This window comes from Panthera tigris, chromosome A2 (genome assembly GCF_018350195.1).
Source record: "Panthera tigris isolate Pti1 chromosome A2, P.tigris_Pti1_mat1.1, whole genome shotgun sequence".
Classification (NCBI taxonomy): Eukaryota; Metazoa; Chordata; class Mammalia; order Carnivora; family Felidae; genus Panthera; species Panthera tigris.
In genome coordinates, this window is record NC_056661.1 from 104,679,193 (window position 1) to 104,701,826 (window position 22,634).

General features: G+C 39.3%; 1 protein-coding gene across 1 annotated transcript in view; it reads left to right on the top strand.

Annotated features, from left to right (window-relative positions):
- SCIN (scinderin) overlaps positions 1-22,634 on the top strand; it is an 80,641-nt gene that overhangs the window by 52,545 nt on the left and 5,462 nt on the right. The window contains exons 6-13 of the mRNA XM_007089098.3: positions 365-497; positions 1,429-1,517; positions 2,364-2,579; positions 5,654-5,775; positions 10,932-11,022; positions 13,695-13,865; positions 20,016-20,193; positions 20,451-20,572. Coding sequence (XP_007089160.1) covers positions 365-497; positions 1,429-1,517; positions 2,364-2,579; positions 5,654-5,775; positions 10,932-11,022; positions 13,695-13,865; positions 20,016-20,193; positions 20,451-20,572 — 1,122 coding nt within the window. The remainder of the gene's footprint in view (positions 1-364; positions 498-1,428; positions 1,518-2,363; positions 2,580-5,653; positions 5,776-10,931; positions 11,023-13,694; positions 13,866-20,015; positions 20,194-20,450; positions 20,573-22,634) is intronic.

Below are 22,634 nucleotides of genomic sequence, written 5' to 3' on the forward strand. Positions count from 1 at the left end.
CATTTTTAATTGAATTATTTGGAGTTTTTTGGTGTTGAGTTATATAAGTTCTTTATATATTTTGAATACTAATCCTTTATCATATATGCCATTCAAAAATATCTTCTCCCATTCAGTAGGTTATCTTTTAGTCTTGTTAATAAAGTCTTTTAAAAAGACTTTTAGGGTATAATTGAGCTCGTGGATTTTTTTTTTTTTGTTTTTTTAAACAGCTTTGTTGAGATATAATTTACATTCCCTGCCCATTTAAGGTATTCAGTTCAATGGTTTTTAATTACACTTATAGAGCTGTACAACCATCACCATAATGTAATTTTAGAACATTTTTCATTATCTACAAACAAGCTCATGGTTTTTATATTAGGTTTCAGATGCCAGTGGATCCATGAGAGTGACTGTGGTGGCAGAAGAAAACCCCTTCTCCATGGCAATGCTACTTTCTGAAGAATGTTTTATTTTGGACCACGGTGCTGCAAAACAAATTTTCGTATGGAAAGGTAAAAAATGCCATTGACATTGTGGCTGTGCTTCAGATATACAGCTATTTCTGTAGAAGCGTAAAGAAAACATCTTTTCTGATTTGATTTTATTTTTTTTAACATTTATTTATTTTTGAGAGAGAGAGAGAGACAGAGCACAAGCAGGGAAGGAGCAGAGAAAGGGGGAGACACAGAATCTGAAGCAGGTTCCAGGCTCTGAGCTGTCAGCACAGAGCCTGACATGGAACTCAAACCCTCTAATTGCGAGATCATGACCTGAGCTGAAGTCAGATACTCATCTGACTGAGCCACCCAGGTGCCCCTTTTTCTGATTTTAAAAAAAGTCTATCTTTTTGAGACTTGACCTGTAAACAGCTCATATAAAATGCAGACGTCGACACCATGTTTTCTTCCTACTGGTATCATTTGCCAGAAATGATGGGGTTAAAGAAAGCATTAGAGAAATATGAAAATATATATATATATATATATATATATATATATATATACACACATATGTATATATAAAATAGTGATCATTATGATATTTCTAAATATGTTTAACATACTAGGAAATTTTTACCATTCTCAGTGTTCTATTTAAATTATAATTATGTTCACTGCTTGGTGTGCAAGTATTTATTAATCATATAATATCTTCCCTCTCTGAGATTCTTTTTTTAATGCTATATTTTATTTTTTTAATTATTTTTTTTTTATTTTGAGAGAGTGAGAGAGTGAGGGAATGAGAGTAGGGAAGGGGCAGAGAGAGAGGGAGAGAGAGAGAATCCCAAGCAGGCTCTGCACTATCAGAGCAGAGCCAATGCAGGGCTCAAACCCATGAACTGCAAGATCATGACCTGAGCCAAAATCGAAAGTTGGATGCTTAACCAACTGAGCCACCCTGGTGCCCCAAGATTCTGTCTTTTTAATTTATCTTCCATTTTAGGTAAAGATGCTAATCCCCAGGAGAGAAAGGCTGCAATGAAGACAGCTGAAGAATTTCTAAAGCAAATGAATTATTCCACCAATACCCAAGTATGTGTGGACATGAACTGGCTAGAAAAAAAAAAAAAAAAAGAACATGGGAGCTCCTCATATTGCCACAAAAACTCATGAGAGAATTTGGTTCAAAGTAATATATGCATGGGAGTCACTCTTCACTTACGTGTGTGCAACATGGTATCCTGTTGGGCCTACAAAGCTAGGCTCAAAACTTTGTAGAGGATGGAATTTTGCAGAAACTGAAGATCATACCTTCTGTGGGGCTGTATGATGAAAATAAGACCCTTTCTGCTTCCTCCACAGCATTTCAGTCAAGATAATCAGCCACAGTTGAGTTAACTGAGAGCACTTTTCAGTTAGTCCTTAGAGCAAGTTGTACAGACGTGGGCTGATAGCCAGACAATATTTGGCCTCACTGAAATGAGCTTAGATACCTGCTAGTTAGTTACTCCTCCTTTTCTGAGTCTTTCAGACTCATCCTTTCTCTTCATTTTTGCATCCTAGCACAAGTAACACAATGAGATTGTTTCTTCCAGGTCACAGACCTCTTACAAACCTAATGCAGAAAAACAGTCCAGTGTGTTTGACTATAATGGTAACATAGGAAAGAACTTTGTTCTTATTTCAAACATCCAAATTCAGTGGCAGTCACTGTAGTTGTGACAAAAAGCATTGGGTTGTTTTACCTTCATATTTGGTCACCTTCCATCTTCCATTCCGGTAAGAATCCCAGCTTCTAAGTTTACATCTGTCATCACAGGTGCCAAGACAATCTTTCTCGTTTCCTTAGTTTTTTTTCTCCATTCCTGGTTGAATGTTTTTCCTCAGTCTCTTATTTTCCTCTGCATAATTATTACTTTTTTTTTTTTTTAACTTCAGATTCAAGTTCTTCCAGAAGGAGGGGAAACACCAATCTTCAAACAGTTCTTTAAGGACTGGAGAGATAAAGATCAGAGTGATGGCTTCGGGAAAGTGTACGTCACGGAGAAAGTGGCTCGAGTAAAACAAATTCCTTTCGATGCCTCAAAACTACATAGTTCTCCGCAGATGGCAGCCCAGCACAATATGGTGGATGATGGATCTGGCAAAGTGGAGGTATTTGGCTGTTTCTGCTTGTGTTTTTTGTTTCCACCAAGCCCATTTATGCCAGTGCACTTGGAGATGTAACTTCAGGAAACTACAAACTTTGTAAAATGTGAATTTTATTTATGAATAAAGGTGACCCATGACTATATATTAAGTCAGGTAATTTAAAGCTGGAAGAGATGATCTCTGACCTTCAATCCTATTTTACAATGTGTATGTTGAGATTCCAAGAAGTTAGGTGATCTGTGCAAGATCATGTAATTACCATCTTAGAGACGTGGAACCCAGCCGTCTTTTTTCCTGGTCCAGAATCGCTCCAGCTCTTGGAACTGGGATTGTCCGGTGATACTGTACCAAATATCATTAGTCCTTTCTTGTAGCTTACAGGCATTCCCAAAGCGAATTGGACATGTGCTAAAATCACAGATATTTTTAGAGCATTCAAATTGTTTGATGTTACTCCTTTTTTTTTTTTTGACAAAAATGCTAATAACCCTCTAATAATTCTCCCTAACTCAGCTCTCACCACACTCTACTCGAGTCACTTCACTTAATGAGAACTGGGTAATGTCACATCTTATTATAAAATATTTTAATGGTGGGGCACCTGGGTGGCTCAGTCTGTTATGGGTCCGACTTTGGCTCAGATCATGATCTCACGGTTTGTGAGATGGAGCCCTGCATCAGGCTCTGTGCTAACAGCTTGGAGCCTGGGACCTGCTTCAGATTCTCTCTCTCTGTCTCTCTCTCTCTCTCTCTGTCTTGCCCCACCCCCATCCCCCAACTTGTGTTCTGTCTCTATCTCTCAAAAATAAATAAATGTTAAAAAAAATTTAAAAATAATTAAAAAAAAAAAGGGGCACCTTGGTGGCCCAGTCAGTTAAGCGTCCGACTTCAGCTCAGGTCATCATCTCGCGGTCTGTGAGTTCAAGTCCTGCATCGGGCTCTGTGCTGACGACGGCTCAGAGCCTGGAGGCTCATTCGGATTCTTTGTCTCTCTCTCTCTCTGTTTCTCTCTACCCCTCCCCCACTCATGCTCTGTCTCTGTCTCAAAAATAAACATTAAAAAAATTTTTTTTAAATAATAATAAAAAAAATACTTTAATGGCTCTGCATAGTATTCCTGAGAATATTCATCTTAAACTGGGCCTACAAGGCCTTCAGTGCCTAGATCCTGGCTGTCCTCTCTGCCTCACCCTTCCACTGCCTGAGGGCACTTCCCCTCCTCCCTCAGGCTAACATCCCCACTCCTCCTTTGTAATTCAGTTAAGTCACAAGCTGCATCTCTTGGAGAAGCCTTTCCTCCCATACTGGAACAGCCTTTCTCTGTGCTCAAACCAACCAGTATTTTTCACAGAACCCATCGTACTGTTCATTAACTTACAAACTTACAAAGCAGAATTGTTCAGTTACTTAGAAAGGTCTCCTCCTAGACCTCTTGTTAGTTCCTTGAGGGCAGGAATTGAATATTTTATCTTCGTATTCTCAAGGCTTACCACCAATATTTGGAGCAAAGTATAGGGTAAAGAGATTTAAGGCGCAGTTTTTCCTCTTTTTGAAAGGCTTGAAGTGAGAATCTAAGGTGGTCCAGGGTTGTGGGAACCGTGAAGGGAGAAATGGCAGAGGGGTCTCAGCTTCTGGTCTGGGTCTGTCTCCTGCCTAGCAGGTCTCGTGGCAGACTTTGCTCCCCAGCACCAACTATGTTCCCAGTGCATTCTCCGTTTGTCACAGGTCACTGAGTCTCAGAGATGTCCTCCTGAGTCACCCCAGGCCTGCTGAAATCTGGGGCTCTCTCTAGGCTTTTGGGCTTAGCCTGGCAGCGCTGGAGTTTCTCCTCTGCTCACCAGGATGGCACTGGAAGGCTTCTGTCTGCGAGCTCTGCCACCTGCTCATCTCTCTAAATTTCGAAGCGAGGGGTGTACCCTGCCCCTGCCCAGGAGGGCAGGCATGCGCACAGTGCCTGGCGGGCTCTCTCCTGTTACTTTCCTGGTTCATCTACAGCTCTGCTTTCTCCAACCTGGAGTGTCTTTAATCTGTGATGAGGATGAGAAACTAGAAAAAAAAAAATGGTTCTCCTACTTTTGTGCATTCGGTCTTCCGCCTACATGGCACCTTTTAAAAACAATCATGCAATCGGTGTCTTGATTATGTGGTCTCCATCTGCCACTCTTGCCTGAGAAGATAATAGTTTCATGCATTAAAATTCAGGGAAAAAATATTTTTAAATAAACAAACAAGGTATCTCCCAATGGATGAGAAATGTGATGCAAACTAAGAGATATATTTCTGAGCTGAATATTTTAGTTCATTATTCCACTGGAGTCTAGTGCTGTTTTCACTAGTCAATCAAGCAATAGTTATGTATTAATCAATAGGCCCAGAACTGAGCTAAGTACTATGGAGGATGCAAAAAATTTATATAAGTGCTTAGAAATGCAGTAAACAAATTGTCAAATAGATAAAATTTGGTCTCATTGCTTAATTTGTAAGCTAGTTAGAGAAGTAATTTATGAATTTTTTATTGGGCTCTAAAGTAAAAAAATAAAAAGGGGCACCTGGGTGGCTCAGTTAAGAGTCTGACTCTTCTTGATTTTGGCTCACATTGTGGTCATGAGATCAAACCCTACATAGGGCTCCTTAGGCCTGCTTAGGATTCTCTGTCTCCCTCTGCCATTTTCCCCCACTTGAATGCACACGTTTTGTCTCTCTTTCTGTCTCTCTCAAATAAGAAAATAAATTTTAAAAAAGTTATTGGGGCATCTGGGTGGCTAAGTCAGTTGAGAGTCCAATTTTGGCTCAGGTCATGATCTCACAATTCCTGAGTGTGAGCCCTACATCTGGCTCACTGCTGTAAGCACAGTGCCCAGTTTGGATCTTCTGTCCCCCTCTCTCTCTGCCCTTCCCTGTTCACGTTCTCTCTCAAAAATGAATAAACATTTATATATATATATATATATATATATATATATATATACACACACACTTATTTAATGATAGATCTAAACCAAAATTTTTTTTTAACTTATAAGTACTATTATATCAAGAAAATGTTAATTTTGGTATGCACATTCGATTCCTTTCAGATTTGGCGTGTAGAAAATAATGGTAGGATTGAAATCGACCAGAACTCGTATGGTGAATTCTATGGTGGAGATTGCTACATTATACTCTACACTTATCCCAGAGGACAAATTATCTACACGTGGTAGGTTTCCCTCTTTCATAAGATCTCAAGTTCCAAGGAGGACAGATTTTGCTCCAAAGTTACATTTCATTAAATTTCTTGGGAGAGGGGTAGAATTATCCTATAGTTACCCCAGTGAGATTTGTATAGCATGCATGTGATATTTTCTTTCAATATGTTTTTAACTATATTTTGTAGGGGTTAGATAAAAATCATCCTTTCTAGTCTAGGAAAAAAGGTTTTGGTATCTAGACGTAGTGTTCTTTTAGTAGATATGTAGTTGAATGTCTCGTCTTCTGTGCAAGCTAACACTCTAGCTGGCCAGCACTGGCTACCAGGTGTTCTTATTGTTAAAATTCACAGAGGCCCATCCTGATTGAAACTGCAGAGTTGCAGTGAGGCAAATGCTCTAAGGAAGGGTTTATATATATTATATATATAATATTATATAATAATAATATAATATTATATATATGTGTATATATATATATATGTATACACATATATATATAATTTATGATTCTGATTCATACTCCAGTAAAAACTGATGCATTTTTACTCTTGGTCCCCATGGAATTCGTGGCAGTAAAGGAGAAAAAAATGCCATTGTGTCCATACTTTATACAGTTTTGCATAATGATTTGAGTTATTTGAAGGTTAAGTTTACTTAGAGTCCATGCCAAGGCCCTGTTCAATGGGGAGTGTCCAATCAGATAAGTTAGATGCACATACCATGCTGAGTTGTTTCAAAGGGATGGGGATTCTATAACAAATCATAATCATGTGGGATTCTCAAACTTTTTATTCTATGGTGAGGGTCCCACCAGATGAGAGAGTCACCTCCCTCCCTACAGTGTGACCACTTATCACGTACACTGACCAGTGCATTGAGCCCAACTAAGTTCAGGAGACGGGATGATTATTTTTATCCTATAGGCTTTTGGTACCAAAGGATGGTCCAGGAACCAGAAACATCAGCATCACCTGGGAGGTAGTTGGAAATGGAGAATTCCACCACCTGCTTTTGGCCCACTAAAGCAGAACCTGCATTTTAATGAGAACCCCAGATGATTCATATGCCTTTTTGTGATTAACAGTCACTGCCTTAGGCAATGGGTCACATCATATCCCATTAAAGATTAACATTAGCTATTTAACTGAGTGTTTATGATGTCATCTTCATAGCAACTTTTTTTTTTTTTTTTTTTTTTTTTTTGAGCAGCATGTTTGTGTCAGCAAAGTGCTGGATGTTTCCATATATTATGTTTCTTCCTCACAACCAGGTTATTTTCAAAAGACAAAAAGGGAGGAGGGAATCAAACAGATAAAGTAACAACCCAAATTCACAACTGTTGTAACTAGTGAAGCAACATTTCACACCTTGATCTACCGCTCTCTTTAATTCTCCAGCTGAGTGTGGCTACCCCCTGGTATAAGCTATGTTCTTCTTTTGCAGTTTCCTCTTCTACAATTTTAATTCAGAACGGTGTTTGTGCAAAGCATGGCATTTATAGGGATAAACCAGTCGTTCCCAGTCAGCTTTTCTTCTATATTGTTTTTTGGTCTGCCTCTTAATTCTCTTTTGTATGTAAAAATGTGATTGTGGTGCTTAGATCAAGAAAGACTAATAAACAAGCAATTCAAGAGAATATTTTGAAAAGTTAACAATTTGCAATCTACATAAATAACAATGTGAATATAACTAAAACAGACTAAATCAGATTATAAACATTCATTGCGGTTATTATTTCTCAAATCATTTCAAACTATTACCGGAGCACTTTCTATATGCCAAGCACTGTGCTAGGTAGATACTAAAGACACAGTGGTGAGAATATTATATAACGTGTCCCAAGAATTTTTATTTTAAAAAGAAGCAGATGAGGGGCACCTGGGTGCCTCAGTTGGTGAAGCATCTGGCTCTTGGTTTCGGCTCAGGTTTGAGCTCGTGATTCGTGGGATCAAGCCCCACATTGGGCTCTGCGCTGCCAGAATTCTCTACCCCTGGCATTCTGCCCTTCCCCTGAAAATGCGCACGTGCACGCGCCCTCTCTCTCTCTTTTTCAAAATAAATAAACTTTAAAAAAAAAAGAAGAAGCAGATTATTAACAAGCATTTCAATGAAGTATGGAGGATTTTAAGAGAAAAGCGAGCTGAGTGATCTTTGGAGAGTTCTAGAACGACACCCAACCCCCCTTCTAGGCTATTGGGGAAGAGGTCCTAGAAGAAGTGACATCTTAGTGGGAGCAGAAGTAGCAGCTAGGCAGACAAGCAAATAGAGAAGTTGTTCTAAGCAATGCAGGTAAGGGTGCTCTAACCTACTAGTAATGACATATGGCTGCAGCAAAGTTAGGAAACAAAAGATAAAATCAGAGAAATTATAAGGAGTCAAATTGTGAATGGCCTTGTAACCGTCCTGGAGAGGATACACTTTAGTGTCAGGGCCTTGGAGATGTCAGTCAAGGAGTTTTCTTAGGGGAGTAGCATGATTGGCTTTCACATTAAAGAAAATATTCTGGGTTGACATCTAAAAGAATGGACTGATGGGAGGAGATTGGTGGCAGGGAGGCCACTGGGAATGTGTTGCAATAATCCCAGTTGAATGATAATGTGGTCAGAACTCAGCATAAGGGCAACAGGGAATGCATAAGGTAAGTTTGTACAGTGTTAAGGAGTTGACATCTGAAAGACTAGTTATGGGAAGTAGGGAAGATGAGCAAATAAAGGGTGCCCCCCCCCCCCCCGATCTCTGATCCATGCACAAAGGCATAGTGTTTCATTCACTGAGATAAGAAACTTAAGAAGAAGACAGGTTTGGTTCTCTCTCAAAAATTCTAAGGGAAAAATGTGAGAAGATGCCACACTCTTCATAGTTCCTCTCTTTGGGATGGGACTGGGATGGAAGGGGTGGTCATTTAATTTTCTTCTTTCCAATTTGATGTGTTCAAGGTTTCTGTGATGATAATTATGATTTTTGAGATATCAAGACTATAAATTAGGTATTGAGAGTCCTTGTTTTGAGAGTCTTTGCCATTTAATACCACAGATGTTAAATATAAGTGTGTTAATGTATGGTCTGCACGACTTCAAGTGCTTCTATAGTGGTGGTGAAGAGACATTTAGAAAACAAGCAGATCTCCTGAAGATTAGCTTTCAAACTAACAACTTCCCAGTTTATGTGATCATTTCGAAACAGGAGTATAAGTAGTTTAAGTCCAGGAGGCACAGTAAAAGGTAAAGGACTAGAATTGTCACCTACTGAATACACAAAGTTGTTTCTTTTTAATTTCTAAAACCACTTATATTCTAACATGATAGGAGAAAAATAACTTTGCCAATGGTCTTTTCTCTGGAATGTCAGGTAATTGAAATTGAACAAACACTGAACAATGGCAGTGATGAATCTCTCGATGCAATAAATTCTATTTCCATGCAGCATTCATTTTCAACAACTAACAAGTGCCAAAGGTTTATAAAGAAGAAATCATGTCAGGGATATTGCTCTCCCCTTCCACCCCCCAAGCAAAGGATTTCAAAACTAGGGAAAAGAGCAACTTTATTATGTCTTGGTTGTACAAGTGGAGTATTTGACCCCTTAGGTCATAGATCCATAAAACAAATTAGTGTTAATCTCTGTGGATGGGAGCATGGGTCACTTTGACAGCAAGTGGAAGAAGGGCTGGAGATAAGTAGTGAAAAACTTATTGGGAGTGTCAGAAGGTGAAAGTTTGGCGAGGCTTTCCAGGTTTGCTGGTTGAAATACTGCAGGGAAAAAAAAGGAAATCGAGACAAAAGTTTGGTGATATTGTCTATAGTCAGTTGAAGTTTTTTCCTGCGGGGGGAAAAAAAGGAAATGGAGAAATAATTAGGAAACTGCAGATGTGACAGAGAAATGACGGATGGTAGGAGAGCCAGCTATTATCCTCACCTCTGTGCTACTCCCTGCTCTGTGCTGTCAGTAGCTCACAGAAGCTTTTGTTAACATTATTGGCTCCTGGAAAATTTAGGCTATTGGCATTAAAAGACTATGGACTACATTTTTATGATGTCTTTATTAAGGATACCTTTTTATTTTCTTTTAAATGTGTGCCTCACATGAGCATGTCCTTTTTTTTTCTTTCTTGCTGCCCTTTGTAGAATATTTTTATATCATTTGATTCTGCTGGTGCCATGAAACATTCTAAAATAAACAAAACTTGTTTCCTGTACCCAGTGTTTTGGGATATCTGTGTGTATATGTGTACATATGTGTGTGTTGCCCGGTATAGGAAGTTATTGGTAATCTGTTCTGGGTATGAGACAGGTAGCTCACTCTTAAAGTTTCAGAAGTGTATGGTTAACTTCTGAAATCCGGTTCCAGAATTAGTATTTCTAATTAGTATACCTCCTATTAGCCCCTAGTCAGACAGAGGTGGGAGAATTGGCTAGAAACAAACATTGCTCAGTGCTTTGGTTTTTCCCCCTCACAAACTCATCAAATAAGCAGATCTCCCAAAGGTTGCCTTACAGGTTAAGCTAGTGATTGGAGTACTAGCCACAAGCTCCTTAGGAAGAGAAACTGCAAATGAACTGGATGAACTGATTTATTGACCCCTTTCTGGGCCGCTGGTAGTTCAACCTCACTTATGGTTTTATTAGTAATTCCTTGTCATTCTAGACAAGATGGGGCCTCTCCATTGCCTACTTCTTATGATTATTTCCTTAATTTTCCTGGGTCCAGACATTTGTTACTATGGTCACCAAATGTTCATGTAAAGATAGGATACTTCTAATAGCCAGCCTAATAGGTTAGGCTCATGTTCTACTCAAATGGGTTATTTTTACTGCAGGGATGGATTCCCAAAATAGGTAGCTTCAACCTGAAGTCAGACAGACCTGATTACTTAGCTAAGTTATATTTTACTTAGCTAAGTTATATGTAAGGAGCCAGGCCTTGATTTATTTTCCTATAAAATGGGGATAAAAAATAATTATCATGTATAGTTCTAGGCAATACACAGGGCAATTCATTGCCTAATGTTCGTACTTTCAAAAAACGATAGCTTCTATGGCCATATCATGTCAAAACAGTTGGTCTCATCTTGATCTTTCATGATGACTTAAGTCTCTGAAATGCCTACATTAGAAAGTCTTAGAACTCAAATACAAACTAAATGACTTTACTTTGGTTCCTCCAGGCAAGGAGCAAATGCCACAAGAGACGAGCTGACTACATCTGCATTCCTGACTGTTCAGTTGGATAGGTCGCTCGGAGGACAGGCTGTGCAGGTTGGGCTATTTTTACTCCCGGAACTCATACAAGTTGAAGTTTGGCTAGCTCAGTAACTAGTTAAAGCTTTCGTCTCAAGTTGGGATGGGAATTTTAACATTTTCTAAATACTACATTTTTTTCATTTTGGAATTTAAATGTTCCTATTCTCATGCCATGGTAGTTCTCTCAGATTCTGGAAAATAAGGAGCAAACAAAATGAAAAAAAACAACGACAAAAAAAACGTATTAACAGACCTAAGGAACCAAATGAACTGACAGGTACTTGACATGAAACTGTTCTACCCAAGTTATTACTTATAGCAGCTCACTTTCCAGCTTTCAAATCTTTGTAAATGTGTCATTACTTCTTAAAAAATAATAATTAAATAGAGAGGTAAGTCAGATACTTTAGTACAGACAATCTAAGCTGGGTAGGCCAAATTTGTTTTTCCAGCTGTTTTTTTTTCCATCTTTGCCTGTAAGTTAGACCTAAATTTAAAGCAAGTTAAATCTAAATGTAAAGGTGCATGTTAACTTTTTATTTGTTTTTATTTTTAGTTTTTTAAGTTTATTTATTCATTTTTGATAGTGAGCAAGAGGGAGAGAGAGACGGAGAAAGAGAATCCCAAGAAGACACCGCTGTCTGCGCATAGCCCGATGCGGGGCTCCATCCCACAAACCGTGAGATCATGACCTGAGCTGAAATCAAGAGTCAGACACTTAACTGACTGATCCACCCAGGCAACCCAACTTTTAAATTTTTTACAAATTAGCAAGATGACTGAATCCTTTAAATTCACTTAACTCTACTTTCCCATGAACTATTATATTCACTTCTTGAATGAAATACTTCTAGGGGCACCTGGATGGCCCAGTCGGTTAAGTCTCCAACTCTTGATTTCAGCTCAGGTCATGATCTCATGGTTCATGAGGTGAAGCACCAAGTCGGGCTCTGCACTGACAGCAAGGAGCCTGCTTGAGATTCTCTCTCTCTCTGCCCCTCCCCTGCCCTGTCTCTCTCTCTCTCTCTCAAAAATAAATAAACATTTTTAAAAAAGAAAGAAATATTCCCGGCTAAGAACTGACAGCAGTCATTTAATTGATCTTTAAAGTGTTCCTTACCAAGTTATGCAAAAACTTTGAAGATATGCATTGTGCTTTATAAATTCTATATTTCATAATAAAATATTTGATATACCCAATGAATGAATTTGCATTCATTGTTAGCCAATGTGAATCCTAAATTCACAATGAAATGGTAATGTTTAGTTTAACCACTAGATGGCAGTCGTTTACAATAATATATAAACTCCAGTCCTGCACTGATGTTTGAAACATTCCTTTGCAGAGTATATTAACTGTAGTGAAGATTTTTCAGTTTACCTTTTATCTCTTTTATCTTAATTTAGCAGTGGAAAATGAGTCTTATTCAGTGGCCCACTTTTTTTTGTGTTGGCAGTTGAGGTTTTCTCAATGTCACCCCAAGTTTGGAGTTGTGACTTAGAAGACATTTGCATAAGTTGCTACTTGCTTATTTGCATGTTTGCTAATTGAAAGATATCTGTGGGGTGTGCCTGGCCGGCTCGGTCAGTAGAGCATGCAACTCTTGATCTCAGGGCTGTGAGTTCAAGCTCCATGGTGGGTGTAGAACTAACTTTAAAAAATAAATAAGTAAATAAAAAAGAAAAGAAAAAAGAAAAATATCTGTGAAGTTAGTTATTTTAGTGCTCCCTAGGCCTCCGGGCTATGGTTTGTACATCAGCATTCCCATTTACTTGGCTTCTAACAAAAGACATACCAGGGTGACTGAGACAGTTCAGTTTTAGCATACAGCAAAATAATTGAAGAAAATAGAGAACTGACACAAAATTTGAGCTGTTTGTGTAAGGAATTGCATCAGTAATTTATGTAAGAAACAGGAGATTTGTTTCTAATCCAATATCTGGTGTTCAGCTAATAGGTGAAGTTAAATGATTTACTATTTACTTTCTTCAATTTCCTTATCCTGAAGAGTCCTTATATTACGTACTGTAAGTGGTTATATTTAGCAAATATATTACCATTTCTATAGATAAGAAGTAGAAAATATATTCAATTTTTGTTTTTGCCAGCTTTTGATGTTTGGATTGAAATCTATTCATCTCCAGATTATCACAATGTTTTCATCTCATAGTTGTAGAGATGTAGAAATAATAAATATGCCTTGGCGTTGCCTTATTTTGGGAAGCATTTAAATGTACATCTCTTCACCTTCTGGACAAGATCCAAAACGTTTCAGAAACAAATGTATCACTAAACATCTGTAGTGTTGGTGCTCTTGAAAAAAGTAATTTTTATAAATGATGGCATACACAGGGACTTTGTTGTGTTTTTCTCTTTTGGAGATGTAGATGAACAGCCTTATCTGTTTATACTTTCTGGAAGCAGAGAGTGGTACAGTATGGGGATGTTTCCCCTGAGAAGATACTGCTCAGGGTGCTGTGTCTGGAGTAAAAGATTCTTAAGTCAGCAGGAAAACTGTGCTTGATTTGCATTAACCTATATTTTCTGTTAATCATCATGCCTTCTGCGCTTCATTTTTAATTTGTTTTTTGTTTTTTGTTTTCAAAAAGGAAAATAACACATGTGGAAATACAGCCTTCTTTCACTGCACCCTTTATTATGTTTGTTTTATCCCCCTGCCCCCCAGATCCGAGTCTCTCAAGGCAAAGAGCCTGCTCACCTGCTGAGTTTGTTCAAAGACAAACCGCTCATTATTTACAAGAACGGAACATCAAAGAAAGGAGGTCAGGCACCTGCTCCCCCTATACGCCTCTTTCAAGTCCGGAGAAACCTGGCATCTATCACCAGAATCATGGAGGTAATGTCACGCATTCAATGAAACATGCCCTGTTTACGGACTTCCCGGTGGACCTGAGCTATCAACAAATAGTAGTCTTCAAAAAATTGGCAAATTCCTTTTATTTCGATAGTTAATCCATTGTTCACAATAACAAATTGCTAAAAGCAGGAGAACCAAGTTAGCTCCAGATATCAGGCCTGTCACACTTTTCGTCTGCATTGTACCAAAACAAATACATTTTAAGAGTAATGTAACAAATCAAATGGTCAAAGGCCTGAGGAAGCTGAAACTTTGTCTTGAAAGGCCTGGAGGAAGATGGATGGCATGTAATGGCCAGGTGGTCATAGTGGGGAAATCCAAGAGGGAAAGCCCGTGTTTGTATAGGTGTAACAGCTGTGGAAGGTAAGCTTCATCGCACATAGGGCCAGAACCATAACTCAACGAGCCACATAAGCTGTCTCTGACAGCAACTGTGAAAGAAATCAAACCCCATATCACAGGTCATAAGACAAGAAGACCTCCAGGTATGGACATCGCTGGCAGGCATGGGTGTTTACATGGCTGGTGTTTTCACCTCTAGGCTGGTGTTTTCATCACTTTTCATCTTCCAGACCCTTCAGTCACCATTGAAATCCAAGTCTCCCCAGTCAGCCCTAAACTGCCCTGCACATTCTGTACTCCCCACACCTGGACCCACCTGCGAACCCTTCCCCTTCACACAAACCATTCGGCTGAGCCGTTGAAGCTAGGTGGGTCATAGCATCCCCCCACTACAATCTGTTCCCTATATCACCCTCCCCCTTTTTGCACTATGGCTGTCCTCTGAGGACATTGCCCATACAGCCCTCTCAAGTGGCAGGTGTTTTTCCCCAGTGCCCTCTTACCAGACATGGGGGCGGCTGGAATATCCTCCTTGCTCACCCTTGGCTGTTTGACTTTTGTCCTTCTTATCAGACTCTCCCTCCCTCAGCTTCCTTGTGCTGTTGTCCATGGAGCTGCCAGTCCTTCCCCTCTTATTCTTTGGTGGTTTCAGCCATTGTTTGACTATGTCCATCACTCTGGCTTCTCTCATCCAATAGTCTTATTGTTGACCCCTTTTATCTCACACTCATGTGGTCCTGTACTAAACCTTGCCATTGACAATCACTTTAGCACCTCAGAAATCTGTTTCAGACATCTAATCTCTGACAACCATCTGCTGTCATTTGGCCCCTTTACTCTAGGATGCATATCCCAGCAATCTCAAACCTGAATCCATGCACCCCCTCCGTCCATCACACCCTTCATATCCCCCACTCTCCAGATCTCTCCTTTGAGAACTGAGTCAGAGTTTCAGAGAACATAAACGTAATCACACAGGAGTCACTTATCTACTCCCCAAGTTCACCATTGTGCCTGCATCTGTTCATATATATTCTCCTTCTTGCCTGTTTTGTGGAATACATTTGTTTATTTATATTTAACAATTCATAGATATTTTATAAGTTACTTATATATAAATACTAAATTATTTTATAAATTCATATTGATATACCCATATCCATAAATTAACAATGCAAATTAATGTTTGTGAAAAGTAATATATTGGTAAATAAATTAATACATGTTTATTACATAAACAAACAAAATGTGACTTCTGTCCTAAGGCTGAATTCTTACCACCTGTCACCACCAACTTCTGTCCAGAACCTCCCACCCTCTTGCCTTCCTACGGGCTTTCTTGGATTCCACTCTGTCCCATGTTCTTATCTCACTTCCCATTCATCATTATGGCTGGCAGTAATCTCCTTTCTCTTCTGTGTCATCAGTGTGTTCTTCTCTTCTGGATTATTTACTTCACAATACAAGCATGCCTTCAAAACACTCCCATCTTCCTTTAAAAACTATCTTTTGACCCCAATCCTGCCAGCTACCGTATCCTTCCTCTGCCCTCCTTAAGAGCACAGATCCTCAAAAGCATTGCCCTCGCTCACTCCCTATCTGTACACGTGTAAGCCTCTTCTCTGTAAAGCCGTTCTCCTCAGGCATCCATTCCCACCACGCCTATGCTGTTATCTAGTTGCCAGTGGCCCCCATTCACCATCTTTTCGGACCCCTTTACTTAACCTTCCATTAGCCTTTGTGACAGTTGCCCTTCCCTGGCTTCTTGAAACACTATTATTTTTATTTTATTTTTTTCACCAGGCCTCTGAAGCCACTTACAAGATTTCTTCCAAACTTCTAAAGAGTGTTTTTGTTCCACTTCTCATACTAAACCAGTTTCTGCTTCTCCTCTGCTGTGTGTCCTCCAAGCCGCCTAAGGCTCAGTCTTGGCCCTCTCCATGACGATCGCATTCAGTCATATCATTTAAATGCTATCATGTACACTGATCTCATCCAGAACATTCTGTACATGGGTTCTGATGTGTTCAATGATGACTAATTATTATTTTTTTTAATCTATCAAATTAACCATTAAGCTCTCACCTACAGGTACACTCAGCTGATGTCAGATAGAAGAGTTGACAAGAATCCTTGCATTCCTGGTCTCTTCCTTGCACATCTTTATGAGACATGCAAGCTCCCTGTGATGTGGTTCCTTTGTGTCCTTTCAGCCTCTCAAACTGGCCTTCACATTCCTAGCCTCTCTGAAATGTGCTAGTCAAAACCATGTTTGTGAGGCTTTCTGTTTTCATCTCCTGGGACGCTAATGCTTTATAATCTTCTATTTTGGAACTACCTCCCCGATGTCACACTAGCCCCTGTGTGGGCCTGTTGCCCCCTGTCTATCATCCAACCTCTTTCTTCTGTACCAATAAAGAGACATTTGGATGAGAAATTGGAAGTCCTGGTTCCTATCAATCTCCATCATCACATCTGATAGATTCCTTTGACTGTTGGTCCAAGAGACCTTGTTCCTACTGAAAAAGGATGATAACCACTTCCCTGAATGTTACCAAACCCTGGAACACATCTTTAACATTTCCAACAGATTGTGTGTCAACTATATTTTAATTAAAAAAACAAATAAAAAACAGAACTTCCAATGATTCCTTCCTCCCATGGGGCGCTCTCTGGGGATAGGGCCCTGGCAAACCTGGTGAAATCCAGCTCTCCATGTTAGTTGATGGCACTTCAACCCAGTTGGCCAAGTGCCAGCATTTGGCAGCTGAGCATCACCTTCTTCTTGAAATGCTGTCTGCATTTGGCCTTGAGAACACCACACTTGGGTTTTCTTCCTCTCATGGTTGTTCCATCTCAGTCTTTCTCACTGGTTCTTCTTCATCACATTGAGCCCCACAGTTGTGCAGAAAGTCATACTGTCAGTGACACAGTCATGTGGTCAGACAGGTTCTTACAGAGTCTGACACAGAGTCACAGAATCACAAGGTCATAGGCAGGAAAACACCCATCCTGGGACCCTTGGGCTCACTAGCAGGCCCGACCCTGCACATGCTTGCCCTGCCCCGAGGTTCCACTTCCAGCCTCACCCTCAGGTGAGAGTCTGGGCCCTTCTGGGTCCTTCTCACTCCTCTGTGGCCATAGGGAGCACAGCTGTGCTCACCTGGCCAGTCCCTGAGAGTGGCCATGGCTTTGTGGTTGAAAGGAAGGGGCATGTCAGTGCTGTGTTTTTAATCTGCTGTAGTCTTTTATTATTTGACTTATGATTTATCTGAGCCTGGAGAACCTTTTAGTGAATTTGCATTGTTATCTCTTTCCCAACATTGGACTCCAGTTCCGATTTTATGATTCCTAGGTGTCCTTTGTAAGTTTTTGGTGTTTTTTTTTTTTATTTCAGTATGATTAACATACAGTGTTATATTAATTCCAGGTATACAATATAGTGATTCACCAGTTCCATACATTACTCAGGGCTCATCAAGATAAGTGTCCTCTTCATATCCTTTATATATTTTATCCATCCTTCCCCTCTTCCCTCTGGTGATAATCAGTTTGTCCTCTGTAGTTAAAGGTCTGTTTTGTTTTTTTTTTTGGTTTGTCTCTTTTTTCCCTTTGTTCGTTTGTTTTAATCCACTTAGGAATGGAATTATATGGTGTTTGTCTTTCTCTCACTGGCTTATTTCACTTAGTAGTATACTCTGTAGCTCCATCTATGTTGTTGCAAATGACAAGATTTCGTTGCTTTTTAGACTCAGTAATATATATAGCTGGAAGTTTTATACACACACACACACACACACACACACACACACACAATCACTTCTTTATTATCCATTCATCTATTGATGGACACTTGAGCTGCTTCCATAATTTGGCCATTGTAAATGCTGCCTCAGTAAATATAGGCATGTATATATCCTTTTGAATTTGTGTTTCTCATGTTCTTTGGGTGAATACCCAATAGTACAATTACTGGATCATAGTGTAGTTCTATTTTTAGGTTTTTGAAGAACCTCCATACTGTCTACACAGTGGCTGCACCAGTTTGCATTCCCACCAACAGTGCAGGAGGATTCCCCTTTCTCCACATCCTTGCCACTATTTGTTCTTTCTTGTGCTGTTGATATTAGCCATTCTGATAGGTGTGAGGTGATACCTCATCGTGGTTTTGATTTGCATTTCCCTGATAATGAGTGATGTGGAGCATTCCTTCATGTGTCTGTTGGCCACCTAAATGTCTTCTTTGGAAAAATGTCTGTTCATGTCTTCTGCTCATTTTTAATTGGATTATTTGTATTTTTTGGTGTTGGGTTATATAAGTTCTTTATATATTTTTGATACTAACTCTTTATTGGATATGTCACTTGCAAATATCTTCTCCCATTCAGTCGGCTGTCTTAATCTTGTCGTGTCCTCTGCTTGTCGTGTCCTCTGCTTGTCGTGTCCTCTGGTGTGCAGAAGTTTTTATTTTGATGTACTGCCAATAGTTTTGCTTTTGTTTCCCTTGCCTCAGAGACATATGTAGAAAGATGTTGCTATTGCCAATGTCAGAGAAATGACTGCCTATGCTCTCTTCTTGGATTTGTATAGTTTCAGGTCTTACATTTGGATCCTTAAATCATTTTGAGTTAATTTTTGTGTACGGTGTAAGAAAGTGGTCCAGTTTCATTATTTTGCATTCTTTTGCATTCTAGATGCATTTCTGCATCTTCTATTTTGTATCATTTGCATGTTGCTGTCCAGTTTTCCCAACACCATTTGTTGAAGAGACTGTCTTTTTCCCATTGCATATTCTTGCCTCCTTTCTCAAAGATTAAGTGACCATATAATTGTGGGTTCATTTCTGGGTTTTCCATGTTAGTTGATCTAGGTGTCTATTTATGTGCCAGTACCATACTGTTTTGATTGCTACAGCTTTGTAATATAACTTGAAGTCTGGAATTGTGATATCTCTAGTTTTGTTTTTCTTTTCCAAGATTGCTTTGGCTCTTCAGGGTCTTTTGTGGTTCCATACAAACTTTAGGATTGTCTGTTTTAGTTCTGTGAAAAATGCTGTTGGTATTTTCATAGGGATTGCATTAAGTCTGTAGACTGCTTTGGAAAGGTTTCCTTTTGATTATTTGAAAAACCCCTTTAAGTTGGGGAAAGAAAAACTGAACATCTTTTGCTTTATGTGTGTCATTTGTGTACATTACACCCACTTTCCAACCATCATTTATAGCCTATACTTGTTCTTATGATTTCTTTGAACATCATTTTTGTTACTTATCACTTACATTTGGGTAATTTTATTTGTAGGGCCCTATGCTTGTCTGGGGGCAGATAAGCATTCTAAAGTGACACAGAGAAAAGTGCTACTAATGTTTCTTTTTTTAAAAAAGTGTTTATTTATTTTGAAGCAGACAGAGAGCTCTAGCGGCAGAGGGGGAAAGAGAAAGGGAGAGAGAGAGAGAGACAGAGAGAGAGAGACAGAGAGAGAGAGAGAGAGAGAGAGAGAGAGAGAATATTCCAGGCAGGCTCTTCACTGTCAGCATAGAGCCCAACATGGGGCTTGATCTCACAAACCGTGAGATCATGACCTGAGTGGAAATCAAAAATGGGACATTTAAGCGACTAAGCCACCCAGCTGCCCCCAATGTTTCTAATACCGTAGTGGTGTCCTAGTGCCACCCTGGGATCATGACAAAAGGCAAAGGATGGTTTGTCCCTGTCACAGCTTCTCAGGCATGTTTATTGAGGGAACAGCAATGAATTTGAATCACTGTGTTATTTTTCTTTATACTCTAGGTAGATGTTGATGCACATTCCTTGAATTCCAATGATGTTTTTGTCTTGAAACTGCGGCAAAACAATGGCTACATCTGGATAGGAAGAGGTGCTAGCCAGGAGGAGGAGAAAGGAGCAGAGTATGTAGTGAGTGTCCTCAAATGCAGAACCACAAGGATTCGGGAAGGCAGGGAACCAGGTGTGTACTGTGGGGAGAAGGACAGCAGCCAGCATTTCTATTTGGTATCATTGCTAATCATGTATTTATTGATTTTGATAAATAGGGCCTTTGTAATGGTTACAGGGCATTAAAAATCCTTCCACTAGTTGCAAAATTGGGTGATGGTACCTGTCATATTTAAGTGATTTCTTAACATTAAGGTCAAGGTTAATGTAAAGCAATACCAACTCCATGCTCCTGGAAAAGCATTCAATAACTCGTTGTATTTTTCACAGAGGAGTTTTGGAATTCCCTTGGAGGGAAAAAGGGCTACCAGACTTCTCCACTGCTAGAAACCCAGGCAGAAGACCATCCGCCTCGGCTTTATGGCTGCTCTAACAAAACTGGAAGATTCATTGTGAGTGTCTTGCAGAACGTGGGAGTAGAACTGAATGACTTTGGGAGAGGCATTCTGGTGTGGCTCTGACACTTTTTAGCCATGTTAGTGCTCTGATTCTCAGTTTTAGCTTGCTTGTCTGCAAACAGGTGATAATCTTAGCTCTATGCAGGGTCGCTTTAAGAGTCAATGAGTCAGTGATGTGGGGCATTGGGGTGGCTCATTTGGTTAAGCCTCGGACTCTTGATTTCGGCTCAGGTCATGATCTCATGGTTTGTGAGAAAGAGCCCCATGTCGGGCTCTGCGCTGACAGTGCAGAGCCTGCGTGGAATTCTCACTCTCCCTCTCTGTCTCTCTCTCTCTCTCTCTCTCTCTCTCTCTCTCTCTCTCTCTGCCCCTACCCCATGTGCATGCATGCACACACACTCTCTCTCAAAATTATTAAATAAACATTCTTAAAAAAAAGAGTCAATGATGTAATGGATGTGAAAGCATAGGAATACTGTAAAGTACTATATAAATCAAACTGCTCATAAAAATATCAGCTGCTTTGCACCTGTGTCAACATGAGGTTGTTGTGATACGAATATGCATATGGTTGGATTTACTAATTTAATAATTTGACACTTTCTGTGGGAAACCATAGTGGTTTGTGAGCAGACTATGTCAGTTTTGCACTTCAATTTCCCAGGGATTAAAAGTTTCACCACATTGACTGAATAAAAATATTATGGAAATATTATGATCATTGAGCAGAATCAGAGAAAGCTATACATGCACCTGCAAATTAACTGAAATCAGCAAAAATGTTTTATTTCATTCACAGGCTTTGAGTTCCAGATGTTTCAAAGTAAAAGTATTTGTGTACAAGACTGATTTTATAATGGGCTCCAAAATATCTTGGAGTGCAGCCCCTCATCTCATTTCAACCATAAAAATTTGGTTTTCTCTGTTGGACATGTGAGGGCTTCGTGTAAATTTTTTATTTAAAGGACAAACTTCTTTCCTATATAAAATTTGATCTCAAGGTTTGGTCACCATGTCCTGGTGAATACAAGCTTTGTTTTTCAATACACACACACACACACACACACACACACACACACACGAAAATTGCCTAAGTCTTTTCCCAGGTACATTGCTTGCTAGAAATAAAATGTTTTGGGGCGCCTGGGTGGCTCAGTTGGTTAAGTGTCTGACTTATCCTCCAGTCATATCTCACAGTTCATGAATTTGAGCCCCACATCAGGCTCTGTGCTGACAAGTCAGAACCTAGAGCCTGCTTCGGATTCTATGTTTCCCACTCTCTGCCCCTCCCCCTCTTGTTCTCTCTCTCTCTCTCTTTCTCTCTCTCTCTGTCTCTGTCTCTCTCTCAAAAATAAACATTAAAAAAATTATTGAAAGAGTGCTTTGAAGAAGAAACTGCTCATGTTCACTTGAAACAGTGAAGTGATTTGACCTAAATATTAAAGGTTTGAATTAAAAATTAGAGTCTTGATAAATATTTGGCTGTTGGGCACCATAGTTGCTCACCTACTTTCTAGGAAATCCCTGTATTTTAGAAACTTGTTAGAAAAAAAATCTATTTTTACTCTTTTCACTGTTAATTTTATGTGGCATCCAACTAACTTCTTATTCAACTAATGTTTCTATAATTTCTTAGTATGGTTTGCTCACATTGCTAAAATTAACATGCTCACATTGCTAAAATTAAATGAAGATATATTTTACAAAAATAATACCTAGGCTTTGTTCTCAGTCAGACTTGAAAAAATCTATTAGTTTTTGTGGGGTTTTTTTTTGTCATGAACATATTTAAAGGAAATATACTTTTACTCAACACCTACTCATTTTCTTGTTTGATTTTTGGAACTCTGGCTATTCTCTTCACAATTTAAGGAAAAGTAGTGTCACTAACAAGTTTTTCATCTTATCATCACAAGCTGAAAACTGGCTTTAGACTAGATTTGCATAAAATAGCAGAGCATGTTGCTTAAAAGCACAAGTTTTAGAACCAGTCTGCAAGTACAGTATCACTTACTTACTGGCTGTGTGACCTTCAACAACCTTCTCTGTGCTGTAG